Source organism: Perca flavescens, chromosome 21, assembly GCF_004354835.1.
Source record: "Perca flavescens isolate YP-PL-M2 chromosome 21, PFLA_1.0, whole genome shotgun sequence".
In the NCBI taxonomy this organism is placed as follows: Eukaryota; Metazoa; Chordata; class Actinopteri; order Perciformes; family Percidae; genus Perca; species Perca flavescens.
Genome location: NC_041351.1, coordinates 18,710,125 through 18,729,626, shown reverse-complemented (window position 1 = coordinate 18,729,626; position 19,502 = coordinate 18,710,125). Strand labels below are relative to the sequence as shown.

Here is a 19,502-nt window from a genome sequence, read left to right as displayed (position 1 = left end):
TTGTATTAATGTCTTAAGACAATAATCCAAAGAATACAATGTCATTTATATTTACAGCTCATTTTTTTCTGGTATTTCTGTGCAACTGTAGACACAGTTATTACACATACTACTAATTAGCAGTATATAATCCTGTTTGGGATTAATGGATGAGTTACAAATATGGCAGGCCAGGCAGGTAAGATTGCGAACATATTATAATCACAAAAAGTAATCTCATAGCAACATTCAAACGCAAGGTCCCAGTACGTTCAAACGGCCGTGCCGTGCAATACTGAGGATCACTGAAGTGGAACTGAGGAGATGGCAGTTAAAACTAAATATTCTGTGAAATTAAGTATGTTTGATGTTGATACTCCACTGCTAGTAAAGCACCAAACATTATGCATTAAACACTTAAATAACAAATGTCATCATTTCTACATCATCCTGCTGCACTAAATGGGCCTCATGGGTATGATTCACATAACAGAAGGAGACAGGGAAGGTGGGATAAAAGGAACAACAAAGGCAAGGCTGCCCCAGCTGCGTATTGCCCCTATTTGCGCCATTCTCATAATCACACATTGTTCGGGCACAGCTGCTTTATCATGCCATTATCATTACGTGCGGTCCATCATGGCTTTACTGCTTGTTCTAAATCTTTTGACATGAAGAGCAGATGGGGTGGAGGGATACAGGGTACATTTGGCTGATTAAATGTGTATGTGGGTAAGACAGAAAGACAAAGAGAGCCAGGTTTGATGAATAGCGGGCAGTAGGACAGTCTCTTCCCTCTGGCCCCCACCTACTGGGTGTCCTGTCAGAAGTTGGCTGAGTCCTGACACTACTTTAGCCCAGTGAAACATCCTGGCACATTATCCATCTCTATCACTATGAGCTGTCTTTCTGATCCCTTCTACACAATGCCACCCTGCTATTCTCCACCTTTACTCTATTTACAGCTTTCATTTCTAATAATGAATTACTCTTTTTCCATGTACCACCAACTGACTCTAACCATTTCCATTTATCTACCATGATGTATTATTCCCTATCCTTACTTTGATCTTTTAAAAAAAAAAAAAAAAAAAAAAAAAGAATGGATGGTACACTGCTCCTGCTTCAAACCCCCTCCTCCTCGTCTCTATTTTTTCTACTGCTCCTCGACCCAACCTCTCTTGTCTTTCCCCGCCTCAACCTCCCGACCTTCATCCCTCCTTTTAAGATGGATTCAAGGGCGGCATGGCGGCAGCAGCACGGCCATTTGGCCATGTGATGAATGGTGGTAATTACCTGTAGACGTAATTAACGAGGTCCAGGAACTGGGCGTTTAACTCAAGTTCATCGGGGAAACGCTTCTCTATGTAGGTCATCATCTTCACCAGCAAGACGGACTTCTCACGTATGTTAGGCATCTAAAAAAGGAGGAGGAAAAGAGGGATGTCTGTTATAAAAGAGAGATAAAAAGAAGAGGGAAGAAAAAAAAAGATAATCTATTCGGATTTATTCCTGTGACCACATCCCTCTGTCCAGCTCAGCCTTTTACTGTGTGCTGTCCTTAAAGAAATAACACCAAAGACACCTCTGTGGGTATTCTTCTCGTGTTAACCTTACTGGGTTTATAAAATGTGCTTTGCTTGTCGTTTGTCCAAAGGTTTCACACCTTTTAAAATGTACTGTGCTGATTCATTTCAGTCACATCTGCTATTCAAAGAAACAATGCGACGATCTGCTGAATCACACATTTCTATTTGTTTGCACACATTATATTTTGTCTAAATTAATATTGATTCAGAGTCAAACAATCTGTACTGTGAGAAAAACCTCCTTCTTACCTGATTCGCAGCCATGGGAGAATTGTTTTTCACCCACTCTTCAACAATTTTGACAACAGCCCGGAGGATTTTGGGGTCAGGTGACTTCTCAATCAGCGAAGTGAGGATGACTTGGATGAAGTTCTTCCTCATTTCAATGCTCATGACAGACAGTCGAGTCTTCACCAGGTCAAGACTCAGCATCACCAGCTCACTGGTCACTATGAGAACAGAGAGATTAACAGTCAGGCAGAACTGAGACAAACAAGCTACCAAGAAACAGGGTCAAAATATGAGAGGCATTTTAGTATTATTATTGATGTAAAGTATTTGTTGACATTTGTGAATAAATTATTGTGCATGGTTTTCCATAAATAAGCTTAAAAAGACACCAGCTGAGGTGAGTCTTTCTTCAATATCAGCTAAGTATGCAACCAACATATAGGATTTATGTAAGAATTGTAACAGAAAATAAAGCCCCGCAGCGTGTCTTTTTTTTCTCAAGAGTCAAGCTGGTCTTGAACAATGTGAATCGTGCACTTTTATGTTTTCAATAGAGATAGCAGCCAAAATACAACTAAACAGTTCCAATACAAATCGGGATGTAAGTAATTCAATAAAGTTTAATTTAATTAGCGAGACATTTGCAATCCTTAGAGGCAAAAGCCTTGCTGGTCAGATGGCCTTTTGTCTTAGTGACTCTAACTGTGTTTAGCGGAGGGTAAATGTCCGTTTCCCCCGATATAGTCATTAGGGGCCAATTGAAAGCACTGATAGCATCTTTCAGCCATTACCTCCCATCTGAAGCCAATCTGGTAAAGCCAAGCTCCGAGAAGTCAGTGAACATGGAACCTCAATGAATTTTGTCATTGTCATGAGAAAGCTAAACAACCTAAAACACTTAACACTTGTGAAACTCTTTACTCTTGCTGCCTAACATATAGTACAAAGCAAGTTGTCAAGAGGTTCCGCGTCAAACCATGTCTACTCTTTCAAACCCATAGCACTACAGCACAATGTGACCATCGGTCTGCTTTATCCTGAGAAATACTAGGAGACAATACAGGGTGGGAACCAGAGCTGTGAAACCAGACTTTCTGTAGAGTGGATCACCCCCCTACCACAACAGACAGCTATTGAGAACACAGCTGGGGTCATTGATATAGAACTTTTGATATGCTCTTTATATGGAGCCAGGCACTGGTGAGATACCTGGGATATCTGAGCTCTAACTGGTGACTCAAGAACAGGGGGAATGCTCAGAATCTATTTATCAAAATCACAATTCAAAGCTATATTACATACTAGAGTGTGTGTGTGTGTGTGTGTGTGTGTGTGTGTGTGTGTGTGTGTGTGTGTGTGTGTGATATTCTTTATGTTGTAATATAATGTATACTGTATATGTGTGGCTGTTATGTCTGCGCTTGGCTTCCTCATATGTTCCCACTGAAGTCATGTGCATGTACCTGTGCTGGTTTCAGTGACCCCTGGGTTGGCCTGCTGCGGGCTCAGGTGTTCCCGCACCATCTTCTGTAGTGAGCGCATGAACACCGAGATGAGGCGGTCGATGTAGCTGGCATTGTAACTGCAGGCGGACTTCAGGATCATCAGTGTTCCTGGAAGACAAATGAAGGGGAAGAGAGGAGGATGAAGGGAGGGGGGAAAAGTGGGAAATGCAATAATATGACAAGAACATCAACCTCTGCGGGGCGAAGTAACAGACACACACCTGCAGTCAGTTTGTGTTCAGCCACACAGCATGATAAGGACTTGGCTTTTTCTTTTTTTGAGGGAATCTAACAAAGGTTTGTCACAGAGGCAGGGATAGGTATGAGTAATGTCCCTCTCTGTTCCTGCTCCCTCGGGTGGAGACAAATGTCACTGCCCATCACTTCAGCACCACCTCTCTGCGACAGCAGGATACCAAATGCGTTTTATTGACCACAACTGCCATTTTGGGAAACCATATAAAATAGCATTACCTTTGTACTGCTCTCCAATAGCCATTTGTCACCTTGAGGGCCCTTAATCTGTAACGCTACTAGATATTTCAAATAAAAGAAGAACAATCTAATAATCTCCTTGGAATAAGCTTTAATGTAAGACTTTTCTATTAATGCTCTCTGACATCTGGGAGGATAAGAGTAATGGTCATACAGGAAGGGCGGCCGAAAGCAGCAATCCTTCCCGAGACAACCTTTCCCGACCCGCTGGACTGTGGCTTTCGTTTAAACACCAGATGTTAGCCCAAGCAGCAGGGCTCATCGGCTTGCATTTTAACGACCCACTCACTGGCTTAATTGCTAAAAGTGACTGAGGCAGCTTGGTTCTGTAGGGATGGAGTGGGAGTGTGAAACATGTTTAAAAAAAAAACACAGGTTTATGAGCAACAAAGTGAGAGTAACAGAGCACAAGGTGGTAGAAAGGGATACATGAGAAGAAGAAAAAAGGGAGAGGTGGAGAGCTGAAGGTCTTACCGAAGAGCTGTGTGGGGTTAGTGTTGCTTGTGGCTTTTTCATAGTTGGTAAGTCCTTCATAGATGACCTTGCTCACAGCAGCATACAGACACTCCAATTCCTCATACTTAGATGCCACTGTTGATGTGCCTAGAGGGAGAGAAAAGTGTTTGCTTCAAAGAAAGAAAAGCTGAGAAGCTAAATCAATGCCTTAGTTTTATCACATGACTAAAGCAAACTTAAGAATTTAAGCATCAATCAACAGAGCAAAGGTCCATGTATTTTGGCACATCTTCAAAGAACACAGAAGGGAGTTCCCAATTACTCCGAGAACTCCAGACATGCAATGCTTTCCTGAGTTTGAGAATAGCTGGCCTGCTGCAGTTAGAATACTGGCAACTTACTAGGCTCAGTGGGGAAGATGCTCATGAGGCGAGAAAGGAGAGAATGGACAGCCCGCAGGACTTTGGTGTTGCCGCAGGTCATGCATGCAGCAATGCCCCGCTGGAGGGGTTTGAAATGGGCCAGGATGGCTGGGGACTGCAGCACTGTCAGCAGGAAGCAGAGAATCTCCAGTCCAGTGCAGATGTTAGAGATGTTAGCCTGTGCTGTCTGCTCCTGAGAGGACACGGTGGAAAACAGAGAAACCAGGAAGTGTCATTCTTATTCTTTCTTACAAAAGACAGAAATATTAAGCAACCATTATGCTTCCTAATACATGTCAGCAACAGAGCCAGACCTATCTTTTAGACATAAGGATACAACCCTAAAACAAAGCAAGAAAAACTACAGTGCAAATTCATCAGTAGAAGCATTAATCATTCAGGTTTTTATTCCATTCAAATTCTACGACAACTCAGAAATCAATATTCTACACACAGAGGTATTTCTCACACAAAAGAACCAAGGCAATGTGATCGCTGCTAAACCAAAGATCAATGGCCAACATCGGGTCCTAATTTTGTCTAAATTGCAATCAAGGTTTACAACGATGGCAGGACCAAGAGGATAATCTGGGACAGATCCATAGCACTAATCTTGCCTAATGAACAAGGTGACTCTTGTGATAAGGCTCCTGGTAGATATTAGGGTAGTATTGATTTGGCAATGTATTAACAGAACGGGACCTCGCCTCTGAAGCCATGCAGATAAGGCATATGCATGCATGTGCACGAGGGTTTGATTGTGTGCATGTTTTGTTCCTCATACCCCTCCTCATTTGCCCTCTCACGCCACTCCTCCTGACTCTTAATCACTGCCATGCCAGTACAAAGAGATGATAAAAAGTAATCCGATTTAGAGCATTGTTCATTAGTCTGAGCAAGATGGCTAGGCAGGTAGAGCATGCTCCCAAGGGGAAAGGGCCTGTGTATGTGCATCTGCATAAGAACGATAGAAAGCCTCGTTTGTCAGACAGTGAGTGTGAGTGTGAGTGTGTGTGTGTGTGTGTGTGTGTGTGTGTGTGTGTGTGTGTGTGTGTGTGTGTGTGTGTGTGTGTGTGTGTGTGTGTGTGTGTGTGTAGAGAAAGGAGTGGCTGTTGCAGTGATCCCCCAAAAGGGAAGTACGTGACAATTTCCGGTGCATGGCGATAACCTTGTCTCAACAGTGGCGCTGAATCAGACCGGAGAGATGAGTAGAGAAAGAGAGAAGCAATGGATAAAAAGAGAGAGAAAGAAGAGAGGCCACAATAAGAAGCTGAAAAGAAAAGAAGGGATGAGAGGAGGAAGTGGTGGCAAAAGACAGAAGGAAAGGCTAAGGGGAGATGCACAGTGGGGCGATACAGAAGGCAAGGATGAGGAGCTTAGGATGGAAAGGGGTGGGGGTTGAAGAAGAAGGCACAGGCCAACCCGGATAGACTCCTGTTATTTCACCACTGTCATTATTTTGTCATTATGGTGGTTGGCGCCTCACTTCATGCATTACTGATAACAGACAAAGGACTTGGAGGCGTAGGAGAAAACACTAAGACAGAGCTTTAGCAGAGACAGGGAAACTTCTGCAGTCTCTGGGAGAGCGACCAGCAGAGACACATTAGTTAATCTTTACCGTTTGTTGATTATTGCTTGGAGGGGTTTTATTCAGACTTGTTTTCCTAAGACATTGTTGATGACATTCACTTGCACGAGCCACTTCAAATAAGAACAGCAATAATCCCCATCCCAAAATAGAAAAGATAAGAGTGTCACTTTAAGTTAATATCCTCATCATCAATGGAAAATCCAAGGAAAAGCAATCACAGGTCATTGACAAGTGATCTCTGGGAAATGCAGCACAGAAACACAGCAGTAACGACAGCTTAGCACCAAAAATGTCATCAACACACGCATGAATATGGCTTTACGAAACATAAAGGCTGCCTCATAAGGTACATAATGACGTACTGAGTCACTCTGACTGAAGGCATATGCCATCTTACCACTGTCATAAGCAGCTTGTCAAACCACTGTAGCTTGAGCTCGGCGCGAGGCCACATGTCAGGCCTGAGGGCAGACTTCATGAGGCTAACACAGCGACGGGACAGCAGCTCCCCCGGAGACCCAGCCACATTGGTGCTGTCGTTCACCTAGACAGGAGAGGGGGAGGAAGATTCGTATCAGTATCAATGACAAAGTGAGTCCTCATCTTCAATACCACAATGATGTCCTGAGAAGTGAGAAATCACACAGGGCAAGATGAGACAAGGACTGGCACCATATATTGTAATTTCATGCATGCAGCTTGAGTTCAGCACAGTGGCACAGCCAGGGAGGAGATCATCCTTCAACCAGGAAGCCCTGCACAAGCATCCACCCTGTAGAAGCACCCTTGAGCAAGAAAATTAATCTCTATGCGCTATAGGTGTGGTATTCTTTGGTTAATGGTAATCCCTGGGGGCTGTGAAAAGATAAAGTTTTTCTACAGGGATCAATTTAGTATCACAATACACTGTTATCGAGTAGAATACAAAGAGAAGATTATGTTTCTTTAGACTGTTCAGTGAACAGTGAGTGATCTCCAGTGGTTATACAGAGGGTTATATTCAACAGAGATGGTTGGATGAACAGTGAAAATGGAGCTTGGCCCAAATAAGAAAGTAGGAAAAGTCAAGGTGAGTGAAATCTCAACAGTCTATTTCAAGCTTGTAACTGAGGTCATCACTGCCACTAGACCAAGGGACAGCTGTGTGAGGAGACACATAAAGGACTGTGTGTGTTTAGGACAGCCACCAGGTGTGTCCTACCTTCGCCACAGTGGGGTTAGGGTAGATGTGTCCTTCCTGGCAGGAACTATGGATGGCAGAACTGTGTGTGAGGTAGGTGTGTGTGTGTGTGTGTGTGTGTGGTAGGGGTGTGTGTGTGTGTGTGTGTGTGTGTGGGTGTGGTGTGTGTGTGTGTGTGTAGTGTGTGTGTGTGTGTGTGTGTGTGTGTGTGTGTGTGTGTGTGTGTGTGTGTGTGTGTGTAGGTGTGTGTGTGTGTGTGTGTGTGTGTGTGTGTGTGTGTGTGTGTGTGTGTGTGAGTGTGTGTGTGTGTGTGTGTGTGTGTGTGTGTGTGTGTGTGCGACCTGGCATGCAATCCTGATGAGGAAGTTGACCACAGTGTCCGTATGTTGTTTCTCGACAGGCTTGGTGAGCATGGTCTCTGTACCTGGCATGGACTGGCTGCGGCCAAACACCTGAAAATTACACATGCAAACATTACATTTATTAATATTGGAGATCTTTTTTGTTTGAACACAGAGAAAAGAAAGATTATTATTACTGTATTACCAAAGAAGATTTTAAATTTTCAGTGGCTAAGAAACTCAACAGACTTGACAATAAAACTCTGTGAAAGCAGCAAACGCTGCATAGAGTCGTTAGTTAGGAGGGAATATCAAAGAGGATGCACAAAGTCAGGATTGTGTCTGCAAGTAGGCTCCACCTATGATTTTCTGAAAATGATGCAGGCAATTTTATGTGCAATTAACATTTCCTTGTCCCAAGCAGAAACAAATGCAATTGTAATTTTCTCCTGACATCAGGTAAAAGAAGCTGGAAATTACACCATCATTAAGACAGCAACTACTAAGAATTTTGCTAGGGTTTACAGAAAACATCATAATATGATTTGAGTTGCTCTGCAGGATGTTGTCTGGAGACAGAGACAGTCAAAATGCTGCTATTTTGGTTAGGTTGCCTTAAATAAAAGTAAGAAATATGTCCATTTTGGTAAAGGAGTACTTATTCTATAGAGATCATGTGTATCTCATATATATATATATATATATATATATATATATATATATATATATATATATATATATATATATATATATATATATATATATACACACACTTGACTTTTGGGGGAAAAAAATACTTTATTTTGATTTATTTTAGAATCATCAGTAACAGAAGGCACAAATGGTTGAGTTGAAATTTTCAACATTAAGCATACCAAAATTCCTCAAGAGAAATGTCATTGTATAACTGCAAATATATAAACTTTATATGTATCAGAGATTGACCATAGTGTAATTCAACAACTTCGATTTGGAATTTCAACAGGCACTTGAACAAAAGGCATCTCACCTAGTTTTTGCTACTCCAATAACAACATTACACACAACACATTAACATTCAAGATTAAACAGATGTGAGGCTGCGATACAATTGTAAGGAAAAATGGATTAAGGCAACAACCGTGCTGTCACCTCCTGTTGGCAACTTTTGTCTCTGACAGATGTGATATGGCTGTTTGATCAAAGTATCTTTCAAACCATTCAGCAATCATTCAGATAATTGCAGGGACAGCAAGAACTTTAAAAGGTAAGAGGATGCAATTGTTAATTTTTAAGGGTGTAACAGATAAACTACTGTATAGCCAATTCCTGGCTAAAATGACTGGCCACGTGAAGCTGTCACTAACAGCCACATTCTACTGGTAACTAAGTGATGATGGATTAAGCTCACCGCGGAGGCAGCTCCAGATGCTGTGCGGAACCTCTTGGCGTCTTGTCCAGCAGCAGCAGCAGCAGCTTCCAGAGACAGTCCTCTTTTCACAGCAGCAGCGCTAGTCCCTTCACCGCCAGCCCCTACTTCAGCCTCAGACTCCGGCTGCCACACCAAAGAGAGACAGGAGAGGAGAGAGGAGCATGGGGGTGAAGATTAGTCCATCCGTTAACATAATTAAAGTTTACAGATTGAAGCGTATGTGTATATCTTATCAAGGTTTCTGACCACATTATGAGTCATGAGTATTTATGGAATATGACTCAGAAAATTTTTAAATCTCTATGACAAATGACCTTTTCTTGTGAAATAATAAGCATCTCCAGTCTGCAGTAATGCATCAGCCACGTGTAAAATAAAACATTGTGGGAAGTGAAGGACATCATTTGGTCACACAATAATGTCAAGAAGGCGTCATACATGGGCACAACACTGCTGTTGTTAGTCACAAACTAATAAGGTTGATATGATTTTTGAGTTAATAAAAACTGTAAGAAGTTTAGACAGACTCTTTGCCTGGATTTTGTTGCGATTGTGTAAGTCGTGAACACACCTGCTGGTCTTTGATCCTCTGTAACTCCCATTTGATTACCACCTCGGCCAGGTCCACAGCCAGTTTCCTTTGCTCTATGGTCACACTGGGGGTGAAGCCCAGACGCTGCATTGCACTGATCATGTGCTGCACCAGGTGGTGGCGCACAGGGTAGTACACCTGGAAAAAGACAGCAGTAATTAAAAAATTAAGAAATAAAATCAATCTAATATAATATAAAAAGAATTAACTGGTGATCCAACATACTGAATATTTAGTTTGTGAAACGCTTTCATATTTGGTATTCTAAACACAAAGTGTCAGGTAGGCCTGGACTGCATTTTCTTTTCCTAAAGCACCAAAGGCAGGTGGTCACTGATGCCAATAGCAGAGTTCAAAAGAAACTGAGGAAGTATAGATGAGCAATAATAGCCAGCAAGGCTGAACAGATGACAGAGCAGTACTTAAGGAACCCAAACGTCAGCATATAATGCTATTGTAGCTTGTTTGTTTTTTTCCTTCTTTACTTAACACACAACTTGAGCCTCCACTCTTCAAAAACCTGATGCAGAATCCAGGTATGGAAGAGTGGGAAAGGATTGATACATTTTGCAAGATTATAAGCGGTTATGCAAAAAAAAAAAAAAAAAAAAAACATCTTTGTGAGGCCATCAAAAAAACAATAATCCTTCCCACCTGCATGCCTACCAGAGGGCGACCCCAAACACAAAGATACACTGCAGCATGAATTTCAGTGATATTAAAAAAATGATAAGTGAATTATGGAATCATGAAAAATAATTGTTCTCAAGAGCATCCAGGACAGACGAGGAGAACCTCTGCCTTCCCTGAGCTTCATGTTAAATGGACTTGGTATTGCCAGTAGTATCACATATAGTTGAGACTGGCTTTCATTGCCTTAGCAACCATCCAAAAGCAATTGTGAGAGGGAGTTATTGTGCAATTCTTCCCCTACAACCAAACTTAAGCTATCCCAAGAAGACAGTTTGTCTAAATGCCTAAAAATTAGAGGTTTCCGAGGCAGGCATTTAAGTGACACCGAAATGATGCACTGTAATCTGCATTGTCATTCAGTCGTTAGCCATACTGGCACCTGGCTTCAGTACCCACTGAAAATACTTCACTAAGATTTAGGGGTTATGACGCATGCAAAGTTTAACGTGGTGCTCAATCACTTTGAGACACTGAGTGAGGAGAGGCAAACTCTAAAGTCGTATTCCCACTTAGTCTCAAGGACATGATGACACACACTTAGTCCCGAGAATTCACACTCTCAAGCGTTACACTCAAGAGTCACTTAGCTTCATTGCAAACTGAACTGGGACTCTCAAACACGCAGACAAAAGAGCAAGAGATGAGATGTCTATCTGAGGGCTGTTGCCAGTGTCAAAGAATATTAAAGCTTCTCACTTTGAGGGTAATTATAGTAGATAGAGCAGGGCTTCACAGCCCCTTAATGACAGAGTGGCTAAGCCCTGTCCATCACGTGTGCACACAGACAAACACGCACACAATCTCTCAATTTTTTTTTATTTTTTTTTAATCAAACACACGCACAAAGTCTCTCATCTGTCTGTCATTATCTCCTCCCCAGCGTAATTATGCTGATGTGATTACATTAGATTAGTCATCTGGCCCAGTGAGTGCAGCCTGTCAGTGAGATAGAGAGTTGAGCTGAGGAAACTGTCAGTCGTCTGCTAAGAGACTGTCGCTCTCTGACCGGCGAGGCAGCGAATATCAGCTGATGGAGCGAAAGGGCAAAAAGTGTCTTTGAAGTTTAAGGAGGAAGGCAAACATAAAGGCCAATGATCCTTTGCTGGTGTTAACTCGTGAACAGACTAGGCGCCCTCTGACTCTGCTGATCATCACTGAGAAGGGTGTGCCTGGGACTGTATCTGCATTAAGGCGATTAAAGGCAGCAGGCGGTTACCATTAGCTCCACTGCACAGTGATGAATGATCCAGCTTTTGTCTAGGAGGCAACAGGGCACTAGGGGTGTAAGAAAAAAATCGATACACTTAAGTATCGCAATATTTTTATTTTGCAATACTGTATTGAATTATTTTTTTGTGTACGTGCAAAAATATTAATGTAAGACAGTGGTTCACGTTTATGTTGTGTTTAAACTCCCCTACCATTAGATGGCTATACTGAGACACACCACTAGTGTCCTTGCCTAACAGTGCCTAGCAGTGCCTGACTTTTTGCTAGAAGCTAACAATGTAGCTATGGCTGAACTTTGGCATACTTTAGCATATAAAAATTTGCTCACTAAGAACCTGTGAACCACAATCCCAAACTGGCAGTTTGATTTTCTGTGTACTGAATTGTTTACCTAAAGTAAACTTCTTTGACTTTTATGCAGTCTTTTTTTAAATATTATTTTTCTAAAATTATACTTTAAAAAAATCCCAATATTTCACATTACGCACAGTATCGAAATATATTGCAATATATTGAATTGTGACCCATGTATTGTGATATGTATTGTATTGCCAGATTCTTGCCAATACACAGCCCTACAGGGCACAGCACTGTTGTCAAGTCAACTGTCAATACGAAACTCAAATTCAGTAAGTCAACTAGTATTATAAAAACTATAAATTGGGTCATTCAAGATAATCCAACTTTTAATGATGATGCTGAATTCCCATTAGGACTGGTTAAGAGGCATCATTTAATTCAGGGCACTCAGATAATCAGTAAAAATAGCTTCAACTGTTTTTCCCCCCCATGTGGTTCACCGCAGTTGCTGAAGCCACACTGAGCAGGGAGCTGGCAGCAGCAACAAACTGCCGTGGATTTACAGTGGCAGCTGCCCTCTCACTCCATGCGGTGGCAGCTAACCGTAGTATTACCATAACATGTAAAGTATAAGATAGTGATAGTCGCTAGTCAATCATTAAAAAAGGTATTACAAAGTGTGGTCTAAATTGGGATGAATCCCACAGAATGTAAATTACCCCAAAGTGTTCAGACAAATCCCTCATGAGTATTGAACATACTGAGACAGAAAACAGATTTGTGTTGACTGTTCAGTTTGCCCCACCCGGCCCGGAGTATGGTGGGAATCAATACATCCAAAAGTGATGGGCTGACAGAAGGTGGTGCACTATTGACAAACTGTAACGTGTTCTTTTATATCGGCTCACCCTGAAGTGCTGCACAATGAGATGTAGTATGTGGACCAGCTGTGGTACAGTGTGTCCCTCCTCCACAATGATTTTGCGAGTCCAGTGGGTCAACATCTGGTGGCCGTCCTCCATGCGGGCGGGAACAGCTGGGGTCAGGATGGCCATGGCCTGCCGTACGATGGCCCGGGCCTCCATGGTGTGGGCCTTCAGCAGGCTGTGGAAGACCTTTACAAAGAAAATGTAACTTTTGATTACAGCTGCAAAGATTAGTTGATTAGTTCTGAAAAATTAATTGTTTACTATTTTGATAATCGGTTTGAGTCATTTTTAATGAAATTAAAAAAAAAAAAAAAGTTATCCAATTTCAGCTTCTTGAATGTGAATATGTTCTAGTTTCTTCACTCCTCTATGACAATTAACTGAATATCTGAGTTGTGGACAAAACAAGACATTTGAGGATGTCATCTTGGGCTTCGGAAAACACTGATCGACATTTTTCACAATTTTCTTACATGTTATAGATCAAACAACTAATCGATTAATTGAGACTAAGAGAATGAATGACAATGAAAATAATCGTTAGTTGCAGCCCTACCATTCCTTTTCCTGTATTATCAATGCTTACCAATTTAGTTTTTTAATGATCCCTTCAACTACTTTATTTCTTTTCCAATACATTAATATTACATAGGATGTGGAATAATGGTACAGAATATACTCTTAAACATGCACACTCATTTTCTTTCTCTCTCACACACATTTTGTTTGTTTTTGCATGGATTTATTTTACAAGGTAATTCCGTGATTTTACATCTGCTACACAAACTGACCATGTTTTATCTCTATTGTGCATCTTTAGCTCTGTTTTAGGATAAACCCACGCTCCACTGAGTCTCTCTTCTCCCTTTGCATTCCTCCTCACCTGCAGCACAATCTTCTTGTGAATGGCGAATTTTGCAATGATGTGGGCCAGAAGTAAGTGGCCACTGTATTTGCAGGCAGGGTCCACGCAGGCTTTGGGCAGAAGGCATGGCCAGGCGAAGGTCATGAGGCGCCGCAGCTTGCTGTTGCGTGACTTGTTATTGTCATGAATGTGGTGCGGTGCGTGCTCCACCAGCAGGGTGGAGAACTGCAGCAGGCAGATTCGCAGTGAGTCCAATAAATCGGCCTGCTTCTCTGGGTCCAGAACCTTAGAGAGGGATGGGAGAGATGTGGGGTTAAAGATTGCTGAGTGAGGGGGAAATAGGTACAGGCTTTGCTGCCTATAGCACAGAGTGAGCACAGTATACCTGCAGAGTAAATAACAATGAATCAACTATTATTTTGGTGTGATGTTTGTGTATAAAACAAAAAACAATTTTGAGCGTAGAACACAAATGCCTGAGACCTAATAGTGTGGATGTAATTCTTACCAGGTGCCGACAGATGTCAACAGAAGTCTTAGATTACTTAATACACCTCATGTGCATAAATAAGAAATAAAAACACATTGTAACAAATATACTGTTTGCCTGAATTGCCCAAGTATACTGCAGTTCTGACTAATGTTCACTTTCCAAAATTGCATTTGAAAGATGTCGCAATACAACAACAATATACTTTCTCATATATTGAAAACATCTCACAGAAAAACAGCTCCGCATTCAAAACACCCATCACCATCTAAATTCCCTGGAGACGGGTACAGAGGAGAGGAGAGCGTTCAGAGAGAGGGAGGTGAACGAGGAAATGAGTTTTAACCAGACCGTAGAGGAGCCATTAGCAGCCATTAGGACTGGTGTTAGTCAGTGATGAGATCTGCCACAGCACAAACAAACATGCTGACCTTTAGTATGGTCACACCACGACATTTACACCAGGAATTATAGTCTGGCCTGATGAATGAAACGTGATGGAAAGAGGGACCGGTGGGATGGTGGGAGGGAGAGAGAAAAACAAAGACAGACCAAAGAGACAAAAAAGAAAGAAGAGAAAGATGGGATGGTGATCAAGTAATGTGTGGAGACCATGAGAGAAGAAGAAGAATCAGACTAAGTGGGATGTGGTTGATAATGACAGAGTATGGAGATGTGCAGGACTGATAAGACATTATGAGAGGACATGCAGCAGGTAATGAAATCAGGAAGACAGACGGAGAGATGAAGCTGATGAGTAATGAAAGAAAGAAGTGGGGGGCAGATTGAGCAGATTGAATGTGAAGATGTTGAGAAAAAAAGAATACCTGAATGTGAAGATGTTGAGAGGAAAGAATACCTGCAAACATATGTGTACAAGTGTACCTTAGTGATGAAGACACTGGTAATGCTTTCAGGATTGTCTCCTTCAGGGTTGGGCGGTCCAAGAAGCTGCTCACCTTCCCCCTTCTCAAAGCTGTGCAGGAAGGCTAGATTCAGGATGTGCTGCAACACCTACGAAACAGGAAAAACACATTGATATAATTTTACTGATAGCAAAAAAAAAAATAAATCCATTTACTTAGGGGTATATGCAACCTTTACTTCTTCTGGTTTTCTAAGAGCTACAATGGATAATTTCACTGATAGCACACCTTCAACAAAGGTGAAAATCAGTGAAATTACCTTGTGTGGTCTTTCAAAGCTGCATAAAAGACAACAGCTGCACACTCTCAGCTCTTCATGTACCAAAATCAGGTGATGAAATAGTTATCTGCTCTAAAATCAAAAGGGGCACAGGTCCTTTTCAGATTGAAGAGAGGAACAAAATGTAGATTTTTTTCGAGAGTGAAAAATAACACAAAGAAACTTGAGGTTCCGCGATGTCAAATGTGACCCAAAACAATGGTAATAAAAAATTTGACATTTCAAGAATCAGAGAAGAAAACCATTTCTAATCTTAACTTGTTCTCTTAATTAGTCCATAAGCATTAGAAGCAAAACATTAAATCTAAACTTTCACCAAGGAAAGTCTTAAAATGCAATTTACAAACACCCTGAAACCTGCTGGGATTGTTACCAGGGCTTTGCGAATGAAGACAAAGGCTTGATTAGCTTGTAAAACGCAGAATACCCCAACCACAATGCAGCTAACGACTGCATTTATTAAAGAAGCTGCTATCTGTTAATGAACCCCCCTATTCAATCCATCATTGGGGAGGATGGGGCATCGCTCAGTGGAGAACGAGCTGTGGCAGCATATGTTCAAGCTCCTCCATTAGCACATTATTCACACACGCTCTGCACAATGTACATGCATGGTTGATAGACTCGCACACGCATGCAGAAACACGCGCACCCCCAAATGAAGACACAAAAAGAAAACATGGAGCACCAGTCTGTTCTTCAGTTTCATCTGTTCCTATTAATTCCAAGCTTCACTGACATCAATCACTGTAAGATCACAGCATATTTCTGTAATGCCATTAGATGGTGTGCTCCTGCAGGGGTGTGTGTGTGTGTGTGTGTGTGTGTGTGTGTGAGAGAGTGTGTGTAAGTGCATGTGCGCACGCACAATACCTCTGGGCAAGTAGCAGAGATCTCGTTCTGCAGGTGTCTTAATTATCTTAAATCCTATTTTCATACCCTTAAAGAAATAACAAGAGTGTATGTTTGTGTTGCAGTTCCACTAGAGTTCCTCTCCAACCACAAAAGGAGGACGATGGTGGCAAGGGGGTACCAGAATATGTATTATGGCCCCATACACACCAGGAATGTGCAAATAATGTATTGAATTTAAGTAGCCACAGTAGGTCTTGAATAACAGCCACTACCAGTTGCATTGGTTAGTTCTCAGCTATAAATTGGACATAAAGTCATTTGGATATTTTTAAACACCTTTTTCTTTTTTGTCAGTAGATCAGACTCTGGGCAAACTTCATATAATCAAGGTAAGCTGATTATAAGAAGGCTGCATCAATAAGGTGATTTTATTTAACTGGTTTTGTTATTTGTCTCAATCTGACTGCTCCTTGGACAAGCCAACAAAAAGGCAATTTATCTGCATTCATAATGGAATTGCACTCTGGTGTAAATCTTTTTAAACTGCTGTGCTCCTTATTAAAACATGTTAAAAACAGAAATTAAAACCTCTTTAAAAGACGTGATCATTTTTTTCCCCTCTTCGCCCACATCTAACACACACACACACACAGCTGTTGGTTTCATAAGGAAATGTTTTTGCTTGTAAATCTGGATTCCTATACACATGCTAGTAGAGGCATTTATCAAGGTATGTATTTGTTGAGTTCAATCTTCACTAAGGAGATGATACTAGCACAGCATGTTGACACATTCTGACATTGTAGAAAATGCTGCTACACCGTATGTCATGTCAGGGAACATAAAGAGAAGTAACAGAATGTGAAATAGACGTGCCGTGCTTCATGAATTTCAAATACTTGTTTGTTTGCTTGCCACCCTGAAATCTATTCCATGAATAGTCACACATTTTTTGAGCAAAAAAAGCAGCACAAAGCAGTTTTCTGTAAGAATTGTTTGTATAAAACAAAAGAAACAATACAGGAGCAGCATGAGGTCAGTCTGTGCCATCATAGATGATTCATTGCTGCTTCCCCACTCTGTCTCTAAAACAATCCTCTCTGCATCTCGCTCAGAGTGAAATATTCTCCGAGACCCCTGTGACGCAAGTGAGCCCAGGCATACTGAGAACGTGCACACAAACTGCCCTGTGATATTATGCTTCCGGAAAAATGTTAAGGCAATTATTTAAATGTCAGACTGCCACCCTCATTCTCTTGCTCACGACTCGTACACCAATCAACACAAACATATTCATACACAAACATATCCTCTCTCTGTCTGTCCGTCTCTCCGCCACACATGCTCAGCTAGCATCTACTGTGCACCAGAGGAGGACAATTATGGGAAAAACAACAATATGAGAAAAATACTGATAGGTGGTGGGGGTGTTGTAGCTCTGCTATTTGAGAGACCAAACTCTGCTCTGCTAAAAATTCTAACAGCATTTGGGCCTGAAAAGAGACAGCACAGTGATTCGGCTGAACTCTTTGTCCTGCCTTTCTTTTGTATCTCTTCTTTTTCCCCAGTCCATATGCCGCTGAGGCAACGCAAACTGAACATGAGCAAAAGAGGGCAGGGTGAAGTGAGCAGCATCATAAACACTAGTGTATGTCCTTGTATTTGGGAATGTGGTTGCACTTGCCAGCTTTGTGTGTGTGTGTGTGTGTGTGTGTGTGTGTGTGTGTGTGTGTGTGTGTGTTCTTGCCACGCAGCCATTTGGCATGTGCTGTAGTGTGCCAGCCAGGGCAGGACTTCCCCACTGACCCGTTTGTACTTAACAGCAGTGCTGTTGCTCTTCTGTGCCAGGTTGTGTGCCTATTACACCTGTGCAAAATGTGTGTGTGCATCTGCCTCTGTGTGTGTGTGTGTGTGTGTGTGTGTGTGTGTGTGTGTGTGTGTGTGTATGTATGTATGTATGTATGAGAGTATGCATGCGCGAGATTGAGCTTAATTAAAAAGCAGCCCAAATGATTGTAATGCTTGCAGCAGCAGGTCAGGTAGTGAGGACAGAAGCATTCATCTGTGAGCCTCTGAGGGTCTAGAACCAGACAAAATGACCTTTGTGACTATCAAAGAACTTCTGGTACAAAGCACATCAACCATAAAAGTCACACAGATCAGGTCCCACACTGAGGAAGCAAAGTAAGTAAGCTGAGGAGATGCTCATAGAATTTAGGAACATGATTTATAATGCATCATTAAGTCTGCGACTAGGCAATATGGCCAATTTCTTTGCTTATGGACGATCCAAGGTTCTATTTTTACAGCACAATGCAAAATGCTAAAAAAACATTGTATGAAAACAGACATTAAAATGTATCCATTAACTTAATCTTTCAACTGGTGGAATGGTCTGCTGGTTTTGGTGTTTAACACCTCCAACAAGACAAATACTGTTTTCCCTGCATGGTTAGTAAGACTGTATTATACCTCTGATCATGACTTGAATGTCAATTCCAAAAAAACGGTTGGCAAAATTCATTGTCATTGCCAAAGTCATAGGGGATTTCAGGTCCTTTGGCATGTAGTCATAAACAGATTTTCCTGCTCTGATTGCTTGGGTACAAACCTTAGCTTTAAGCTCGTCATTGAAGTGTGGGTCATTGAACTCAACGAAGCGGAAGAACAGGGCCCGTTTTTGGGCAATGGAGTAGTTCTTGGGAATCTCCTCCTCCATATACTCCTTCAGGAAGGTCATGTTGCATAAGAAGCGACCTGTAAAGGCACGCAGCAGCTGGAACAGCAGCTCGATCTCTGAGTAGTTGCGCCTATTGAGGAGACAGGGAGTCAACAAGGTTAGCACTAGAGGTATGACGAGATCTCGTCCCTCTTCTAAAATAGAATAATATACAAATACAAGAATAAAAGTTACAGTGCAGTGTAAGGGGAGGGGAGATGGACGTGTTTTATTTTGTGTTGTGTGTAAAATGTTCTCAATAAATAACATTTTCTAATAATAATAACATTTTCTAATAAATAGGATAAATAGGTTTGAAAGTATTTTATAACTGAAATTTGAAAAAAATTATTACAGAGAGAAAGTACTGGAAAAAGGTACCATTCGGTACTGGCACCGAATTTCGGATACCGGGACCAG

General features: G+C 41.6%; 1 protein-coding gene across 1 annotated transcript in view; it reads right to left on the bottom strand.

Annotated features, from left to right (window-relative positions):
* Positions 1 to 19,502, bottom strand: part of trrap (transformation/transcription domain-associated protein) — a 96,746-nt gene that overhangs the window by 48,847 nt on the left and 28,397 nt on the right. The window contains exons 36-48 of the mRNA XM_028566965.1: positions 18,975 to 19,173; positions 15,188 to 15,316; positions 13,831 to 14,097; positions 12,927 to 13,133; positions 9,775 to 9,933; positions 9,183 to 9,326; positions 7,793 to 7,903; positions 6,669 to 6,815; positions 4,657 to 4,870; positions 4,274 to 4,402; positions 3,263 to 3,412; positions 1,818 to 2,017; positions 1,276 to 1,397 (exon numbers count right to left, since the gene is read on the bottom strand). Coding sequence (XP_028422766.1) covers positions 1,276 to 1,397; positions 1,818 to 2,017; positions 3,263 to 3,412; positions 4,274 to 4,402; positions 4,657 to 4,870; positions 6,669 to 6,815; positions 7,793 to 7,903; positions 9,183 to 9,326; positions 9,775 to 9,933; positions 12,927 to 13,133; positions 13,831 to 14,097; positions 15,188 to 15,316; positions 18,975 to 19,173 — 2,178 coding nt within the window. The remainder of the gene's footprint in view (positions 1 to 1,275; positions 1,398 to 1,817; positions 2,018 to 3,262; positions 3,413 to 4,273; positions 4,403 to 4,656; positions 4,871 to 6,668; positions 6,816 to 7,792; positions 7,904 to 9,182; positions 9,327 to 9,774; positions 9,934 to 12,926; positions 13,134 to 13,830; positions 14,098 to 15,187; positions 15,317 to 18,974; positions 19,174 to 19,502) is intronic.